Raw genomic sequence first — 20,879 nt, forward strand, 5'->3', positions numbered from 1 at the left:
GCAGATGACTCGTAATCTGGAGAGGAAATGGCGTGTCACAAATTTAGAGGATCATCATTTAGCCTGGAGAAATAGTTTGTTGCTTTATGAAAAAGCCCTCCGCAAAGCCAGAACAGCTTACTACTCATCACTAATTGAAGAAAATAAGAACAACCCCAGGTTTCTCTTCAGCACTGTAGCCAGGCTGACAAAAAGTCAGAGCTCTTTTGAGCCAACCATCCCTTTAACGTTAACTAGTGATGACTTCATGAACTTCTTCACAAATAAAATTTTTATCATTAGAGAAAAAATTACCAATAATCATCCCACAGATGTAATATTATCAACAGCTACTCTTAGTACCATTGATGTTAAGTTAGACTCTTTTTCTCCAATCGATCTTTCTGAGTTATCTTCAATAATTACTTCCTCCAAACCATCAACGTGTCTTTTAGACCCCATTCCTACAAAACTGCTCAAAGAAGTCCTGCCATTGATTAATTCTTCGATCTTATATATGATCAACCTATCTCTAATAATCAGCTATGTACCACAGGCCTTCAAGGTGGCTGCAGTTAAACCTTTACTCAAAAAGCCATCTCTAGACCCAGCAGTCTTAGCTAATTATACGCCAATCTCCAACCTTCCTTTCATATCAAAAATCCTGGAAAGAGTAGTTGTCAAACAGCTAACAGATCATCTGCAGAGGAATGGTTTATTTGAAGAGTTTCAGTCAGGTTTTAGAGTTCATCACAGCACAGAAACAGCTTTAGTGAAGGTTACAAATGATCTTCTTATGGCCTCTGACAGTGGACTCATCTCTGTGCTTGTCCTTCTTGACCTTAGTGCAGCATTCGATACTGTTGACCATAATATCCTATTAGAGCGATTAGAACATGCTGTAGGTATTACAGGTATTGCACTGCAGTGGTTTGTATCATATCTATCTAATAGACTCCAATTTGTGCATGTAAATGGAGAGTCCTCTTCACACACTGAGGTTAATTATGGAGTTCCACAGGGTTCAGTGCTAGGACCAATTCTGTTTACATTATACATGCTTCCCCTAGGCAGCATCATTAGAAGACATAGCATACATTTTCACTGCTATGCAGATGACACCCAGCTCTATCTGTCCATGAAGCCAGATAACACACACCAATTAGTTAAACTGCAGGAATGTCTTAAAGACATAAAGACTTGGATGGCCACTAACTTTCTGCTTCTTAACTCAGATAAAACTGAGGTCATTGTACTCGGCGCTGAAAAGCTTAGAAATATGGTATCTAACCAGATTCTTACTCTGGATGGCATTACCTTGGCCTCCAGTAACACTGTGAGGAACCTTGGAGTCATTTTTGACCAGGATATGTCCTTCAACGCACATATTAAACAAATATGTAAGACTGCGTTCTTCCATTTGCGCAACATCTCTAAAATTAGAAATATCCTGTCTCAGAGTGACGCTGAAAAACTAGTTCATGCATTTATTACTTCCAGGCTGGACTACTGCAATTCATTATTATCAGGATGTCCAAAAAACTCACTGAAAAGCCTTCAGTTAATCCAAAATGCTGCAGCAAGAGTACTGACAGGGACTAGAAAGAGAGAGCATATTTCTCCTGTTTTGGCTTCCCTTCATTGGCTTCCTGTTAAATCCAGAATTGAATTCAAAATCCTGCTCCTCACATACAAGGTCTTAAATAATCAGGCCCCATCTTATCTTAATGACCTTGTAGTACCATATCACCCTATTAGAGCACTTCGCTCCCGCTCTGCAGGCCTACTTGTTGTTCCTAGAGTATTTAAAAGTAGAATGGGAGGCAGAGCCTTCAGTTTTCAGGCCCCTCTTCTGTGGAACCAGCTTCCAGTTTGGATTCGGGAGACAGACACTATCTCTACTTTTAAGATTCGGCTTAAAACTTTCCTTTTTGCTAAAGCATATAGTTGTCACCAGGTGACCCTGAATCCTCCCTTAGTTATGCTGCAATAGATGTAGGCTGCCAGGGGATTCCCATGATGCATTGAGTTTTTCCTTTCCAGTCACCTTTCTCGCTCTCTATGTATTAACAGACCTCTCTGTGTTGAATCATATCTGTTATTAACCTCTGTTTCTCTTCCACAGCATGTCTTTTATCCTGTCTTCCTTCTCTCACCCCAACCGGTCGCAGCAGATGGCCGCCCCTCCCTGAGCCTGGTTCTGCTGGAGGTTTCTTCCTGTTAAAAGGGAGTTTTTCCTTCCCACTGTCGCCAAAGTGCTTGCTCATAGGGGGTCATATGATTGTTGGGTTTTTCTCTGTATCTATGAAGCGCCTTGAGGCGACTTTTGTTGTGATTTGGCGCTATATAAATAAAATTGAATTGATTTGAATTGAATTGAATCTAATCATCTTTTTGTGCCATCCCAGACATTTGTGGATTGGAATAGAAAAGGACTGATTTATTTTAGCGATCTGTTTAATAAAGATGGTTTTGTCATTTAAATTCCTTTGTGAAAAACATAGGGATGGGTACCGGTATCCGGCGCCATGATGGCACCGGTTCTGACATAAACGGTAGTAACCAGACCGAAAAGCAGCGCACATTTCGGTGCTTTTTTTTCCTGAGCTGTGATACACTTTAGATTCTAGCCAATCATTTTAGGTTTCCGAGGATAGTAGGCGGGTCCAGGTACGTACGTTCTTTTAGAGCAGAGCTACAGATTAAAAATGCCCAAGGCGAAGCGGTCAAAAGTCTGGCTGTACTTCACAGCAAAATATGCAAACTCAGCAGCCTGCAACAAGTGCTTTAAGCTGATACTGTGATACTGTCAAAGGAGGTAACACCTCAAATCCGATGAAACACCTGGCGACACATAGTGTTTTTTTTAAAAGCCAAGAAATGCACCGTATTTGATAGCTTGCTGCGAGACCTCACACCGAGCGCATCTACTGCGGGTGTGGTGCCTGTTATCGGACCCGGAGTCCTGGCCCCTAGCCCTGCCAGTGTAGCAGAAATGATGACGGATGATGATGGCAGCAGCAGCCGTTCTTCTCTGCGTGAGTAGCTTAATGTTGTTCGTGTAAAACAGTCTGTGTGTTTCCTGTTTTACTTTGTAGGTTTGTGTCTCGTTATGTCCATTAGTTCCAGCTGTGTCCCCGCCTGTCTGCCATTTCCTAATTACCTGGTGTGTGTATTTATAGTGCGTGTCTGCCTGTGCTCCTCGTCGGCTCGTCTGTGTTTCATGGTGTCCTGTTCCTCGTCTGCGTCTCTCTGCCTCCCACCCCATTCGTATGATCTCCGGTTTGTTATTTAGCTATCCCAGTTTAGGTTTGTTCTGTACATTCTCTTCCCTCACTGCCTGTTTTTGCCACTCCACCACTTGTAAATAAACCTCACTCGAATCATCAGTCACTGCCTGCATTTTGGGTCCTCCTTTTCCTCCAACACCACACGGCTCACCCCGCCAGCCGTGACAGTACGAGCCGACCAAACATGGACCCAGCAGCATCCGCACCTTCCCAGGAGTTTCGGGAGGAATTGATTGACTCCGTTTCGAGGTTGGTTAACCTGTGGCTTGAGCATGAGGGAGAGGAATTTCACCGCGCTGTAGAAGCCAGGCTACAGCAGCTTATTTCTGCTCACCCCTGGCTACTGGACTCTCTTCACCCGCTCGCACAGGACTTCATTCTGCACGAACTTCACCTTCACCCTCCAGCTGGTACCGCTTCCCGACCCAGCCCGGCGGTGAATGTGTTGCACTGCCCGCCGGGGAATCTGCGGCCCGGCCCGCCGGATGTGGAATTACCCGGCCGGTCGGAGCTATCTCTGAGAAGGAAGCGACGTTCACGCCGCCGCCGCCCATCGCCACAGTGGTGAGTGGAAAAGACACTCTGTCTGTTTCGCCAGACCTTGTAACTGTTTATACCGGGGCTGTGTTTTTTGAGTCAGCTGCCCAGCCGGTAGCTCAGTTAGCTGCCCAGCAGCCACTAGCTCAGTTAGCCGCTCAGTCGTCACCTCCATCACATTCAGCCTCACGACCCATAGCTCAGTCGTTACCACAGCCAGACCTACTACAAACTATGTTACAATCCATAGCCCAGTCAATAGCTCAGTTGGTAGAAGACTCATCAGCCTTATCATCAGCTCAGCCACCTATTCAGCCATCATCTTCACCAACTCCTCTGGTACAGCAAGCCATAACAGTTCAACCCATAAAGGACAGTTCAACAACTTCTTATTCTAAGCAGAGAGACAAACCTAACAACAATGAAAACACTCCTCAAGAGCTGGCCAGTTCTGAGACTGAGACGCACTCCAGGGCCTCCCCAGAGGCTGGGTTTCGGCCCCCAGCAGACTCTGGACCCCTGGAGGTTAAGAAGCCAGCTGAGGACTGCACCCGGCTGTCGCTGCCTGAGCTGAGTCAATGCTCGGTGCAGCTGCAGTCTGCTTTGTGTTTGCCAGAGGCCACCATGCCTGCTGGTTCTGATTTGTTCCTGCCAGAGGTTCGTGCGCCTGCTGGTTCTGATCTGTTCCTGCCAGAGGCCCGTGCGCCTGCTGGTTCTGATCTGTTCCTGCCAGAGGCCCGTGTGCCTGCTGGTTCTGTTCCTTCCCTGCCAGAGGTCCCCGCGCCTGCTGGTTCTGTTCTGTCCCTGCCAGAGGTCCCCGCACCTGCTGGTTCTGTTCCGTCTCTGCCAGAGGTCCCCGCACCTGCTGGTTCTGTTCCGTCCCTGCCAGAGGTCCCCGCACCTGCTGGTTCTGTTCCGTCTCTGCCAGAGGTCCCCGCACCTGCTGGTTCTGTTCTGTCCCTGCCAGAGGTCCCCGCACCTGCTGGTTCTGTTCCGTCTCTGCCAGAGGTCCCCGCACCTGCTGGTTCTGTCCTGTGTGTGCCAGGGGCTCCAGTGCCCACAGGTTCTGAGACTGTTTTCGCTGGGGGGCCCGAGGAGCCCGTCCAGTTTCCGGCCTCGTCAGCTGGAGGGCCCGAGGAGCCCGTCCAGCCCCAAGACTCGTCAGCTGGAGGTTCAGGTGAACCTAGCCAGCTTCCTGTCTCGTCCGCTGGAGGGCCCGAGGAGCCCGTCCAGCCTCCTGTCTCGTCCGCTGGAGGGCCCGAGGAGCCGTCCAGCCCCAAGACTCGTCAGCTGGAGGTTCAGGAGAACCTAGCCAGCTTCCTGCCTCATCAGCTGGAGGGCCCGAGGAGCCCATCCAGCCCCAAGACTCGTCAGCTGGAGGTTCAGGAGAACCTAGCCAGCTTCCTGTCTCGTCCGCTGGAGGGCCCGAGGAGCCCGTCCAGCCTCCTGTCTCGTCCGCTGGAGGGCCCGAGGAGCCCGTCCAGCCTCCTGTCTCGTCCGCTGGAGGGCCCAAGGAGCCCGTCCAGCCTCCTGCTTCGTCAGCTGGAGGGCCCGAGGAGCCCGTCCAGCCTCTTGCTTCGTCAGCTGGGGGTCCGGGAGGACCCAGCAAGCACGTCCTCATGTCTGCTGACGGTTCTGGTGAGACCGTTCAGCCACCACCATCTCCAACACCTGAAGCGCCATCCTCGCCGGCTGCCGCTTCATCCACGTCGCCGGCAGCAACAGCAGCATCATCCTCGCCAGCTGCAGCCTCATCATCCTCGCCGGCTGCCGCTTCATCCACGCCACCAGCTCTGGCTTCACCCTCGCCTGGTCCAGCTCCGGCTTCAGCTTCGCCTGGTCCAGCTTCAGCTTCGCCTGGTCCAGCTTCAGCTTCGCCTGGTCCAGCCTCAGCTTCCGTCTCGTCTGGTCCAGCCTCAGCTTCCGTCTCACCTGGTGCTGCGAAGGCCACGCAGCCTTCAGGTCCCCAACTGCCGCCTCAACATCGTCGGTCATCTGCCTGGCCGCATGTTGGGCATCTTCGCCGCCGTGGCCGGCCTCCGGAACTGCTTTCTCGCCGCCGCCGTCCGCACGGTCGGCCCCCAGAACTGCTTTCACGCCGCCGCTGTCGTGCGCACGGTCGGCCGCCTGAACTGTTTCCCCGTCGTTGCCGTCCGCACGGTCGGCCGCCTGAACTGTTTCCCCGTCGCCGCCACTGCCTTCCACATGGTCGGCCCCCGGTGATGAACTGTTCTGGGCTCCTGAGTTGTCAGCCTCCGGGCCGGCCTCCTGAGCTATGTTTTGGGACCCTGTTCAGGAACTCCAGTCTGTGTTGTGTTTTGGACAATTCGTTTGGCCCACTGGAGCTTGTTTTTTGTTTGGTTGTGGTCCCTCCATCCTGGGCCCCCGCCGCCCGCCCTGGGTTGGTCGTCTGTTTTTGTTTTGGGCTGTCTGGAGCCAGCCCTTGGAGGGGGGGTACTGTCATGGTCCTGGGTCGGTAAGTTGATTATTATCATTTTTCTAGTTTGTTCTGATTTTGTATTTGTTCTTAGGGTTTGAGTTGTGTGTTCTATCATCCCTACCTGTGTCTCTCCTCTGCGTTCTGATCGTGTCCCCAGTTGGTTGTGTAAAACAGTCTGTGTGTTTCCTGTTTTACTTTGTAGGTTTGTGTCTCGTTATGTCCATTAGTTCCAGCTGTGTCCCCGCCTGTCTGCCATTTCCTAATTACCTGGTGTGTGTATTTATAGTGCGTGTCTGCCTGTGCTCCTCGTCGGCTCGTCTGTGTTTCATGGTGTCCTGTTCCTCGTCTGCGTCTCTCTGCCTCCCACCCCATTCGTATGATCTCCGGTTTGTTATTTAGCTATCCCAGTTTAGGTTTGTTCTGTACATTCTCTTCCCTCACTGCCTGTTTTTGCCACTCCACCACTTGTAAATAAACCTCAATCGAATCATCAGTCACTGCCTGCATTTTGGGTCCTCCTTTTCCTCCAACACCACACGGCTCACCCCGCCAGCCGTGACAGAAAAAGTGGAAAACAGCTAAACATGAGAGGTTTTTGGACAAAGTTTATGTTTTTTCCATTGTTTAAGCACCGCTTCCAGCCAAGAGTGATACCATATATGCCCCATAGCTGCAGAAAAGGCTAACATTGTTATCTTTTTACAAAAAAACAGCTGAACATGAGAGGTTTTTCGACCAATTTTGTGTTCTCCATTCTTTAAGCACTGGTTTGAGCACCGTTTAAGCACCGGCACCGTTTCAAAAGTACCAGTTTGGCACCGGTATCGGATAAAACCTAAACGATACCCATCCCTAGAAAAACATGATCTACCAAAGTCACATTACTTTAGATATCTTCATGTTTTACTTCTAAATAAACTGGTGACTCTCAAAGTGGAGCCAATCAGAACCCAATGAGAATCAACAAGAAAATCGATACGGAATCAGTCAGTACATGATATCGATAATGGAATCGGAATCACTAAATTCTTATCAATTTCTATACCTATATATCATATGCTTTTTTAGTGCTTTTTTAGTGTTTGCCAAACAAAACATAGCTCACTGTGTTTTATCATGTAAGAGTCATGTGTAATATAATTATAGCCCCAGATTGCATGGGAGCATTTTTTCTCAAGTAACATACCAGACTTATTGTGGACTTGTTTTTAGTGCTGTGTAGTAATCAGTGAATGCCCATTCTGACGCTGATATAATACACTGTATTATATACACATGTACATATGTTTTTTAACAGAATAAAATTATGATACTGGTGCCCTGAGGTAAACCAACAAAATATATGGCCAAAGGTCTTTTTTTGTCCCCACAACTGGACTCACATTGTAGAGGATATCCACCCATCCCTCCATTGTAATACACTGGAAAACGGTGAGAACAGCGAAGAGGATGTTGTCAAAATTGGTAATGCCAAAATTGGGTCCGATCCAATACTCCCTACAGACAGTGCCGTTGGCACAGGTCCTTGCTGGAGCTTCATAGCCACAGGGGAAATCTGCCGTCTGCTCACCTGTAACCACAAAGACACACACTGACAGACTAAGGTATTTTTTTTAGAAATAGTCACAGTGCGCTGTGTGGCATGCAGGATGTGGACCCAAATGCAGACTCCAAGCCGCGGAAAGTAACTCCAAAACTGCTTTATTGCTGACACAAGGAAAAGAATACAAACTACACTGGGATATGAATAACTCTAAACGAAGAGGCACACAGGGGAACACACAGCTGGGTATGAGGGAGATTGCGAGGCTGGGGAGAAGAAAACAAAAGGTTTAAATATAGGGGTGGGTTTCAATAATCGATTTATTGATTAAAATCAATTTTAGCTTTAATAAAGCGATATCGATTCATTGAAATCCTGAATCAATTTTTAAATATAAATGTGTTTTGCCAGAAACGCCAGAATCTCAGGCTAAACCTCACAAAACAATTTCAACAACCACCAAACAGCTAAAACAGCAAACGAGAGCAGGTAAACAGATTCCGCAAAAAGACATAAACACAAAGCACGGACAAACACATCAGAATCAGTGAGATGTTGGCTTTCTCACCCGGCAGCACTTGCCGGGTGAGAAAGGGGCTGAAAGCCGACAGCTCACAGATTCTGATGGACAATGTGATTATTTAGATTTTATTCTTTAAATTTATGTAAGAGAAAGTCTGACTGATGATATAAAAGAATATCACACACATCACAGGGAACATATTTTACAATTAATTGTTCGTTCTCCTGTTGGAGCTTGCTTCACTGCATAATTTCTATTACAATCATATTTTTGTTTATATGGGGGGAATTCAAAATGTGTCACTCAACCCCTTATCTTCATTAAAAAACACATAGGAATGGTTAAGGTTCTATAATATTTGCTCACTTGTGTTAATCCGGAAACAGGTGCGATGAAATTTCCCCATGTAGAAGTCAAGGCCGATGATGGCAAACATGAGGATGGCAAAGAAAAGCAGCAGGCCAATCTGCAACAGTGGTACCATAGCTTTCATGATGGACTTTAAAACCACCTGAAGACCTGAGGCAAAGCAAGAGAAGTAAGATTTCCTAGCCATGATTGGTTGAATATGTAATGTAACATACCAGCATACCATAATGCTATCAAAATATATTTGCAGTAATTCTGTGTATGTTCTCAGTCATTCAGTCATGATAATCTAAGGAGCATGGAAAGAAAAGCGACTGGACTTCTTTAAGTTTCTTGAAGACGTTTCACCTCTCACCCGAGAAGCTTCTTCAGTTCTAAGACCAAATGATGAAGAGTCGCAGGTATTCAAGCCCTAGTAGAAGTTGTCCCTTAAGAGGGTTGTTGACCCACTGTGATGATCACGTGATTGCTATTGAAAAGTCTTTGAGAAACGTAAAGAACTCCAGTCATTTTTCTTTCCAAGCTCCTTAGATATTTACAATATCCTTTGAATTTTTCTTATACAACCAAGTCTCCCTGTCATTTTGCTTCTGTCCAAAAGATGCAGAGGAACTGTAGTGCTACGGAAAAATATTTACTTGTTAATCTAAGGAAGATGTTTCACCTCTCATCCGGGAAGATTCTTAAGTTCTAGGGTCAAATGGTGGAGAGTCCCAGATTTAAAACCTATGGGAGTATTCCCCCAAGAGGGAAAGTGGACTCCCTCCTATTTTTACGCCAGATGTTTTTCTTGAGTGCGGCTCTTGGCACTAAAAGTGCACTCCTATAAACTGTATGGATGTACTTCAATATACTGTATAGAAATGCTCATATACACTGTAGCAAAGTACTCCTATACACTGTATAGTACACTGGCTTAAGGTATACACCACTAAAATTAAAAAGCTGTGAAATTTTGCAATTTATCTTCAGAACAGATGTTTATTTATTTCAACAGCTGACATAATATTTTTGCAGTATAGTAGTTGTTTGTTTGTTAACCTATTATAATGCTGTAACATGCTAACCACATCATGACCATTAGCACAGACAGCACATGTATTAAAATGTGAATTGGACTTACTTGGGATCCCGGAGACAAGTTTGAGTGGTCGCAGCACTCTCACCGCCCTCAATGTTCTCAGATCAAAGTCAGCCCCCACAGTGGCCAGGATCCTACACACAATAACAGCATGGATTCAACAATAAAATTAAGCTGTATAGTTTATAGCCTTGTTTTGGTATGGTACCATCACAAAAAAGCTGGTATAATTTAGCAGTGGGATGTTCTTTAACTCACTGACCAAAACCCATGTTGTCTAGTTATTCAACTGGAAATTTATGAAAAGTGCATATGTTCCCTTCTTCCAATTCACAATTATGGCTTGTATTGTGCTTCTGGGGCACTCAAATCTTTAGAAAAGGTGTCATACCCTTGTACTGATTTATGTCGTAATACAGTGTGATCACAGACATCTACAGACTTTTTTTAACCTGACAAAAAGTGTGAACTGTGGGATCTTGAAATACACAAGTGTATCCCTTTTTAAACTGTGTCCAGTTACTTCAGTAAAATGCTACCTTATCGTGGTGGAGGGGTTTGCGTGTCCCAGGGATCCCAGGGGCTATGTTGTCTGGGGGCTTTTGCCCCCTGGTAGGGTCTCCCATAGCAAATTGGTCCTGGGTGAGGGACCAGACAAAGAGCAATTCAGAAGACCCTTATGAGAAAAACATGGAGGGAACAGTTTACCCTGCCCGGGATAGGGTTACCGGGGCCCCGCCCTGGAGCCAGGCCCGGGGAGGGTGCGTCTGGTGGCCGGGCCTTAGTTCATGGGGCCCGGCCAGGCACAGCCCGAAAAGGGGACATGGGCCCATCCTCCCGCAGGCCCACCACCCGCAGGAGGCGCTGTAGGGGTCGGGTGCATTGTGTGCTGGGCGGTGGCCAGGAGCGGAGGCCCTGGCGGACTGATCCCCGGCTACCAAGACTGGCAATTGGGACATGGAATGTCACCTCTTTGGTGGGGAAGGAGCCTGAGTTAGGCTAGAAATAGTCGGGCTCACCTCTACGCATGGCTTGGGCTCTGGAACCAGTCTCCTGGAGAGGGGCTGGACTCTGTCTCAGTCTGGAGTTGCCCCTGGTAAGAGGCGGCAGGCTGGGGTGGGTATTCTAATATCCCCTCGGCTTGCTGCCGGTACGTTGGGGTTCTTCCCGGTGGATGAGAGGGTTTATCCCTGCGCCTTAGGGTCGGGGAACGGGTCCTGACTGTCACCTGCACTTATGCGCCAAGTGGCAGTTCAGAGTACCCAGCCTTCTTAGAGTCCCTGAGTGGGGTGCTGGAAGGTCCTCCACCTGGAGACTCTATTGTCCTACTGGGAGACTTTAATGCTCACGTGGGTAATGACAGCGAGACCTGGAGGGGCGTGACTGAGAGGAATGGCCTCCCTGATCTGAACCCGAGTGGTGTTTTGTTATTGGACTTCTGTGCAAATCACAGTTTGGCCATAACGAACACCTTGTTCGAACATAAGAGTATCCATAAGTGCACGTGGCACCAGGACTCTAGGTCGCAGGTCGATGATCGATGATCGATTTTGTAATTGTATCACCAGACCTGCGACCATAAGTTCTGGACACTCAGGCAAAGAGAGGGGCTGAGCTGTCAACTGATCACCACCTGGTGGTGAGTTGGATCAGGTGGCGGGGGAGGACACCTGACAGACCCGGTGCACCTAAACGCGTAGTGAGGGTGTGCAGGGAATGCCAATTTCCGTCACTGAGGCAGTTAAACAACTCCCTGGTGGCAGAGCCCCTGGCGTGGATGAGGTCCACCCCGGGTTCCTGAAGGCTCTGGACGTTGTAGGGCTGTCCTGGTTGACACGCCTCTACAATGTTGCGTGGAGATCAGTGGAAGTACCCCTGGACTGGCAGGTGGTCCCCAGCTTTAAGAAGGGGGACTGGAGGACGTGTTCCCACTACAGGGGGATCACACTTCTCAGCCTCCCTGGGAAAGTCTATGCCAGGGTGCTGGAAAGGAGAGTTCGTCTGCTAGTCGAACCTCAGATACAGGAGGAACAATCCGGTTTTCGTCCTGGTTGCGGAACACTGGACCAGCTCTTTATCCTCTTAAGGATACTTGAGGGTGCATGGGAGTTTGCCCAACCAGTCTACATGTGTTTTGTGGACTTGGAGAAGGCATTCGATCATGTCCCTCGGGGTGTCCTGTGGGAGGTGCTGCGGGAGTATGGGGTGTCTGGCCCATTGCTACAGGCCATTCGATCCCTGTACAACCATTGCAAGAGCTTGGTTCGCATTGCCGGCAATAAGTCGGACTCATTCCCGGTGGGTGATGGGCTCCGCCAGGGCTGCCTTTTGTCACCGATTCTGTTCATAATTTTTATGGACAGGATTTCTAGGCGCAGCCAAGTGGCAGAGGGCTTTCACTTCGGTGGCCTCAGAATCTCATCTCTGCTTTTTGCGGATGATGTGGTTCTGTTGGCTTCATCGGGTGATGGCCTCCAGGTCGCACTGAAACAGTTCGCAGCCGAGTGTGAAGCAGCGGGAATGAGGATCAGCACCTCCAAATCTGAGGCCATGGTTCTCAGCCAGAAAAGGGTGGAGTGCCCACTCCGGGTCGGGGATGAGTTCCTGCCCCAAGTGGAGGAGTTCAAGTATGTCGGGGTCTTGTTCGTGAGTGATGGGAGAAGGGAGCCAGAGATCGACAGGCCGCAGCACCGGTCCGTCATGGTGAAGAGGGAGCTGAGTGTAAAAGCAAAGCTCTCAATTTACCGGTCAATCTACATCCCTACCCTCACCTATGGCCACGAGCTGTGGGTAGTGACCGAAAGAACGAGATCGCGGATACAAGCGGCAGAAATTAGCTTCCTCCAAAGGGTGGCTGGCCTCTCACTTAGAGATAGGGTGAGAAGTTCAGTTATCCGGGAGTGGCTCAGAGTAGAGCCGCTGCTCCTCCACAAATCGAAAGGAGCCAGCTGAGGTGGTTCGGGCATCTGACAAGGATGCCTCCTGGGTGAGGTGTTCCTGGCATGTCTCACCAAGAGGAGGCCCCAGGGCAGACCCAGGACACGCTGGAGAGATTATATCTCTCAGCTGGCCTGGGAACGCCTTGGTGTTCCCCCCGGATAAGCTGGAGGAGAGGTGGCTGGGGAGAGGGAGGTCTGGGCTTCTCTGCTTAGGCTGCTGCCCCTGTGACCCGGCCCCGGATAAAGAGGAAGAAGATGGATGGATGGATGGATGGATGGATGGATGGATGGACATGTAGTGTGAACTGTGGGATCTTGAAATACACAAGTGTATCCCTTTTTAAACTGTGTCCAGTTACTACCAGTTTGCCAGCTGGACTCAAATCAACTTCAAGACATTACAGAGTGTGCATGAATCTGAAACCTTGACATGTAGAATAGCAATGGTGGATTTTTGGTATGCAGAGTGGAATACAGCAGGGAGGAGGGGCAGCCCAAACAACAAACACCACTTCTAAAAGTAAACTTCAATTGGTCACAGCAGAACCTCTTATAACCTTAGTGTGACTTGTGGCTGAGCTGCTACAGAACTCTCATTCAATCAATCAATCAAAAATTGTTTAGAGTCACTGATCCTATGAAGAGACATTTTTATTCTAATAGAACTGCTCACATCGAGAATCACAATGCCTCCATCCATAGGACATGAGGGCTCTGAATGAAGATGAAAAATGTGTAAGACAGCAGTCTCCTCTATTAATACTTAAGTGTCAGGTAAACATGTTAATAAGACTTTTCTTAAGACATAATGTCTAATTAACAAAATTACTTTTGTACGCTGATCAAAGATGGTAGCCACTGGCTCATGTGCAATTAAAAAAAAAAAAACCTGCCTATGAAAATAATCAAGTCCATAACAATATTTGCAAACTAGCAGAATTGTTTACTAAAGCATTCATCCATCATGTGCTTATTATTATTAGGGTTGTGGAGGGGATTGGAACCTATCCCAGGTATTAGAGCAGAGCAATATGGCCAAAAATATTTATCACGATATATATTTGAAAAGTTGCGATAATAATATAACTGACGATATAATTGATGTGAGCCAAAATACAAAATATAACTCCATAACTTTACTAGCGCAAAAAAACCCATCAATTTATTTTTACTTAAACAAGCAGCTGTTTTTATGTGCATTAAAGCTATATAAAAATATAACAGTGCAAATGCAAATTCCTTGCTGAAAGTTTAACCAAAAGGCATTTCCAGTGGAAATGGGCTGACATATCCTGAGCATAACTATGTATAATATCCACTAACATTAAACTGCAGTGTGCCTAATAAAAAGTCAAATAGGTATTTTTCAGACCATAAGGTGCACGGGATTATAAGGCACATTAACAGAAACAAAGCAGTCAGATAAGTCAAACTTTATTCAACTCATTCTTCTTGCTTCCCCCACTTCTGTACCATTGATTCATGCTGTATTCTATCACAGCTGCTCTATTCCCATGTTGCAGTATATTAATGACTAACCTCGTATTGTGGATGGATCATGTCAGTTGTTCTCCTGACTGAAGTTTGGTCCGTTTACAGCATCCTGCCATGCGACTGCATGTGTCCCTAACCATCAGGAACCCTCATGTTAACTTTTATAGCGTGGAAAAAACTTGCCGTTCATCTTCCAGCTTCACTGTTTATGTTATGCTAACATAGCGGTGTCGCTAACGATCAAGTAGCAAATCAATATATACCAGCTAGCCCAACTTCAGTAACCCAACAAACGTGACTGCTGTTTAGTTTTCTGTCTTCATCTATGTTGGAAGTGTTAGCAGAACTGTACGTTTTAATTTTTTCAGAAATCTTTCAGTCAGAACATGGTATGTCATGTTTAGGTAACTAGCAAAACTAGCGCGCTAACTTCCTGCTAACTTTTAACACAGTTAAATTTAATAAATTCTGTTTTCATGGATGCCTGGATATTCAACTTAATTGTTACACCTGGTAAAGCAGCAATAATGATCATTTTATTAAAGATGAAAAAATTGGCAGTTTTTAACTCTCAGTGTGCAGCAGTGTTCGTTTGACTTTGGGGCCACTCCAAAAAATAATTTCTGTCCACACACTAACTACACAAGATTTGCGCTAAATGTCTCAAATCTCTCACATCTCAAAGCACCGCCGTCACTCCTAAAACTTCCCCCCGTTTCTTAACAACTAGATGCCACGTTGCCATATCATTTTTTGATTGGTCGACATGGTACTTTTTTGGACGAATAGGAAAGGGAGAGGGGGGTGGAGTTTGTTTTTGCTCACAGGGGGAGAGGGCTTTCAAGCCTTTTTTCTTATAAAACGCAGTTTTTACCGTTTCTTCCCGCAGTAAATATAAACAACAATAGTATTCAGCAAGGAAACCAAACATTGCAAATATTTTTATCATAACTCTGGTTTTACGTGGCCTATCAACACAATTTAAAAACTGGTATAAAGTCCACACTTTTTCCGTCAATTGTTCCGTCGGTCCTGCTCACATCTCCAATGGTTGTCCACGTTGTCAGTCACGTGGCTTCACTCCACATCAGCCACGCCGCTTTGCTAGCTAAAACACCGGTGTCGGCACATAAGGACGCTGTCATAGCCTGTCAGTGACATTGATTAGCTGCGTATATACGAATGTAAATCGCATTATTGGCTGGACTATGGGATAAGTTGGCATCGTTCTAATCCCATACAGGAGCAGCCAGTCACTCACTGACTAACACTGCAAAACAGAATTGTTAAAGTATTAATTTTAATTTCAATTCAGGTTAGATTTTTTTTGTGCGCAATGCAGATTTTCTGTGCGCAGAGACCGTGCCAGCAGTGCGCAATTGCGCACGTGCGCAGCTTAGAGGGAACATTGCTGACAAGGTCATTCGTCTTGCTAGAGTTGAGGAACAAGTCATTATTCTGACACCAGGATGTGAAGGCCGGGACCTCCTCTCTGTAGGTCGCATCATTGTTGATGTCTATCATTCCCACCATGGCTATGTCATCAACAAATTTGTACACTACAGGCCAAAAATTTTAGAGCACCAGTAATTTATTGCAATTCTAGTCATTCAAGTCCATTGAATATACTGAAATGGTACAAAGGTAAGTGGTGAACAGCCTGAGGTTAAAAAAAAAAGTAAGGTTACCCAAAACTGAAAAATAATGTACATTTCAGAATTATACAAAACAGTCTTTTTCAGGGAACACAAAATGGGTTCAGTTTGAAGCTGTTCCGCAGCAATGGAGGTTGATCAAGCCTTGAAAGCTGGTGCTACTAATTCCTACATGTGTTCCAACTTTTCTAGATTACTGGATTACTTACACACCCTTGTGAGCATCAGTTGAACAGTATTGTACAAGTTTACAAGCATTGTACAGAGTAGTGTGTTGCTACAAAAATGGCAAGGAAAGGGCAATTAACAATGCAAGTAAGTAAAATTTATTTATATAGCACATTTCACAGATAAAAATCACAAAGTGCTTCACAATAAAATCAGAAGTACAAATAAAATAATATAAAACAGTGAAAAAATTAATTAAAAGCTTGTTTGTATAAAAATGTCTTCAGCTGCTTTTTAAAGGAGTCAGTAGAGTCAAGACAGCGTAAAGACAACAGCAGGGAGTTCCACAGCCTTGGTGCCAGTGCCTGATAAGCCCGATCCCCATGTGTTTTAAACCTAGTACATGGGACCATCAGTAACCTCTGACTTGGCGACCTAAGTGATGAAGCATGAGGTTCTCAACAGGTCAGAGATATACTGGGGAGCTTCACCGTGCAGAGCTTTAAAAGTTACAACTAAAATTTTAAAATGAACCCTAAAATTTACTGGCAATCAATGAAGGGAAGCCAAAACTGGAGTAATGTGTGACCTCTTGTTTGTGCCAGTTAAAAGTCTTGCCACGGCATTCTGTACGGTTTGAAGGCTATCCAGAGCAAATTTGTTGAGACAAGTAAAAAGACCATTACAATAATCCAAACGAGAAGAGATAAAAGCATGAATAATCATCTCAAATTCTGGCTTTGACACCAGTAGTCTGAGTTTAGAAATGTTTCTTAGATGATAAAAACAGTTACAGACAAGTTGTTTAGAGTGTTTCTCAAGCGAAATTGAACTGTCAAATATAACACCTAGGTTTCTGAGACTCGACTGAAATGAAGGGTCTAAAAAGCTGAAAGCATGTGATCAGGTGCAGTAATCAAGGTTTCTGTTTTATCTGCATTTAACTGGAGGAAATGGTCCTTTAACCATTGTTTGATTTCTGACAGACAATTATTTAAACAGGAAAATTTATAAAACTCAGAAGTTTTGAAAGAACTGAATGTCATCAACATAGAGATGATAAGAAATATTATTGTAACGTCTGATAATTTGGCCTAGAGGGAGTATATACAACAAAAAGAGAATCGGTATCCTTGAGGTATCCCAGAAGGCAGAACTGATGTTTCAGACAACACATGATTCATACAGATTATAAAGATCTCTCAGATAGATACGACATAAACCACTTTAAAACAACACCAGTAATCCCAACAAGTCCTTCAGCCTGTTTATCATGATGCTGTGATCGACAGTATCAAAAGTAGAGGTGGGATCCAACATAACCAGAACAGTGTACTCTCCAGAGTCTGCTGCCATCAGAATGTCACTAGACACTTTAAGTAAAGCGGTTTCAGTGCAGTGTAATTTGCGGAAACCAGACTGGAAAATGTCCAGAACATTGTTCTTCTCCAAAAAGTTGTTAAGTTGTTCTGCAACTGTTTTTTCCACGATCTTTGACACCAATGGTAATTTTGATATTGGCCTGTAACTGCTTGGAAGAGATGGGTCCAAATTTGGTTTCTTTAATATTGGTTCAACAATAGCTTGTTTAAAATAGAATACAGGGGCCAATAGAGTCAAACACACTAACGAAAAATAATGGAGAAAGTATATCAAGGTGGCTTGAAGTCAGTTTCATCTGACCAAGCACAGCACTGATGTCCTGTAAGGTAACGGGAGTAAAAGAGGACCAGGTATCAGAGGTAAGCAAGGTGTCAGTGTGATACTGAGAGGATGATGGAGAAATATTTAAACTGACGGCAGCGACCGTATTAACAAAATAATTTAAAAAGTCATTATAATCAGATTTTGTATAGACTGGTACATGAGGAATATGTTCTTAATTGTATCAAACAATACTCTGGGATTGTTCTTTTTTGAAGCTATTAAATCAGCAAAATATTCAGTTCTGGCATTTTTTATCATGTCGTTAAGTGAGAAAATTGATTCCTTGAGATGCACCCTATGTACCTCAAGCTTGGAAGCCTTCCATTAACGTTCTAATTTGTGACAATATCTCCTAAAATTTCGAATATTTTCATTTCTCCAGGGAAAGAAATTTGAAGAATGGACAACATTTTGTTTCAGAGGTCCCATTGTATCTTAAATAGATTGACATTGATTGTTAAAAGACAAAATAAGTGAATCCACGTCATCTTGAGCCAGCGAGGGTCAAACATGGCAGAGAACCTTCTAGCACAGACGTTCCCAAAGTGTGGGGCCCGCCCCCTAGGGGGGGGGCGCAGAGCCATTGCAGGGGGGGCGCGGCATGAAAAGGGGAAAAAAAACCCAACAACAACGCTTGGACACTGCTAGCACGGGCGCCCACACAAACGCAAAGCAGGAGATGAAGCATCGCTGAATATGTTTCCAAACCAACTTCATTCTAAGCCAAAGACTAGAAAATATGGTGAAGCATGTCTTCCCTTTGGTTTCACCTGCACAAGTGCCGAGGTAGGTCTCCCTGCAAGATTGGTTTTCCCTTCGTTGGGAGCAGCGCTGGGCTGTTTAAATCACGGACAAACAGTACACATTCTTGATTTGTAGTTCACAAACACTTGTTGTAATGACTACTCCTGACATTTTGGAGATGTTAGCTCTTTATACAGTAAAGCTACAGCAGGATACAAATAACATCAGGCTGATCCTGCCACAATTTGTTCCCCCGGTTCAAATCACGGACAAACAGCATCCAACAGTTGTTTATGTTTTTGAACCCATTTTGCAGAGGGATTTTTTGAAAAATGTATTGATAGCAATGTTGAATATTATTACACAGGAAAAAAAAAATAACTACATGTAAAATAATTACACCGTGACCCCTCTGCCTTTCTAAATGGAGGGACAGTAACTGCGTGTATATGTAAGCGTGTAAAACCTGCAGACAGTCAGATTAACAGTATTTCGTCTCTGTCTGCCATTCTGCAATTCATCTCATGTAAACAATAACGTGCACACAGCGTGACGTGAAAAAAGGCACAAACCTTTGACGTTGGGTGAGGAACTCTGTATTCCTCGTCCACATGTAAACGCAAAAAAGGAGTTTTAAAAAAATCTCCGTTCTCGGTGATTCGAAACGCCGTTTACGTGTGGACGAAACAGCTGCGTTTTCAAAAATACCCGTGTAGGTGTGTGGACGTAGTGTAAAAGACTTAGTAGTTTATTTTCTTACTACCTGTAATTTATTGCAGATTACTTGTATTTGGTTAATTGTTTACTAAATGTTTGAGGTGTGAAATAAACCGCAATGGAGCAAAATATGGGTGTGTGTGGTTGGAGGATGTGTTCGTGCGTGCGTGCGTGCGTGCGCGCGCGCGAGGGGGGCGCGAACATTTTTCTTGTAAAACAAGGGGGGCCCAGCAAAAAAGGTTTGGGAACCACTGTTCTAGCAGCATCCTGGTTTATAATCCACCTGTGGATCATCAGTTTAGGAGGTGAAGGAGCCACGTAAAATGACAAATTAAGGAATATGCAACTATGGTCACTCATATGGACATCCTCCACACATGCATCATGTATATTTAAACACAGGGAGAAAACAAGATCCAGTGTGTGGCCCTTTGTATGTGTGGGGCCAGAAACATGCTGCTTAAAGTTAAAAGACTGAGTGATAGCGATGAGCTCAGCAGCAGTGTTACAGGATGCATCATCAATATGAAGGTTGAAGTCTCCCAATATTACAACCTTCTCCAGTTTAATGATCGATGTCAGAAGGTCGTTAAATCAGTTAGAAAGACCCCGGCAGGTCCAGGCGGTCGATAGATTAAAATACAATAACATGTTTTCAGAGAACCGACCTTCATCATCTGTGACTCAAATGAAGAAAAAGCGTCCCAGGTCATCAGTCTGCATGTGACTCTGTCCTGATAAACAGCAGCAAGTCCAAGTTAATCAGGGCGAACTGAACCGATGACGGTTTATTTGCGAAATCTACAGCTGACCACAGCTGCACTTGAATTAAACAGCTGTGCACACCTGTGGATCTGGCAACTCCAGAGCTGGGAAAAACCTTGATTGATGAGCAGACATAGCTGTCATCAGCAAAACGGAGAATAGATGATGGCCACAGAGCGAGCAAACTGCTTTCGAGCCATGGGGCTCAGGTCCCAGACGACGGCGTAACATCCCCAGCAAACAACAGGAGAGGAACTGGTCGCAGGCACCGAGAGTCACCCCACAGCCAAGTAGCTAGCCTTTGGTACCTTCTCCTTTTCACCTGGACGCCAGCACTCGTTCCCCTTTTTTGTCTCTTGAGGGTGGAAATCACGCGGGTTGTGCACAGTAGCACGCACTCAGGTGAGGAACACACCAGAGGAGGAGGAAAAGTTTTTCTGTAGCTGTCCCAGCTGTCACAGTAGCTCTCAATTGAGCCTTGGATGTTTAACAGTGTATCCCGAAGGGAAACAGACCATCACAACACTTAAAAATCTAGGTCTTTCCTAAAGAGGAATTGAAAAGAAAATCAGTGTCAGTGAGTACAGTTTCTTTCACTGTCAAAAGGCACTAAAACACTGGGGCAAGCTCTGACAGGAAGAGGTCAGGCAGACCCAAAGCCACAACTGAATCAGAGGACAAGTTTCTGAGAGTTAACAGCTTGCTTGATAGGTGGCTCACAGGACAACAGCTTCAAGCACAGCTTGAAAGTGGGCGTAGTAAGCGAGTCTCAGTTTCAACTGGGAAGAGAATACTTCAGGCTGCAGGTTTGACAAGCCACTGCTAAGATGTCAGAATAAGACAAAGAGGTTTGCCTGGGCCATGAAACATTGCTACTGGACTACTGAAGACTGGAAGAAGGTATTTTGGACTGGTGAATCAAAATTTA

General features: G+C 45.5%; 1 protein-coding gene across 1 annotated transcript in view; it reads right to left on the reverse strand.

Moving 5' to 3' along the window:
- The window catches only part of cacna1ba (calcium voltage-gated channel subunit alpha1 Ba), a 292,202-nt gene that overhangs the window by 235,538 nt on the left and 35,785 nt on the right, over positions 1–20,879 (reverse strand). The window contains exons 4-6 of the mRNA XM_087849000.1: positions 9,805–9,896; positions 8,679–8,831; positions 7,629–7,816 (exon numbers count right to left, since the gene is read on the reverse strand). Of these exons, the coding sequence (XP_087705126.1) occupies positions 7,629–7,816; positions 8,679–8,831; positions 9,805–9,896 (433 nt within the window). The remainder of the gene's footprint in view (positions 1–7,628; positions 7,817–8,678; positions 8,832–9,804; positions 9,897–20,879) is intronic.

The sequence above is a fragment of the Neolamprologus brichardi genome, chromosome 12, assembly GCF_056152115.1.
Source record: "Neolamprologus brichardi isolate AB-2024 chromosome 12, ASM5615211v1, whole genome shotgun sequence".
NCBI lineage: Eukaryota > Metazoa > Chordata > Actinopteri > Cichliformes > Cichlidae > Neolamprologus > Neolamprologus brichardi.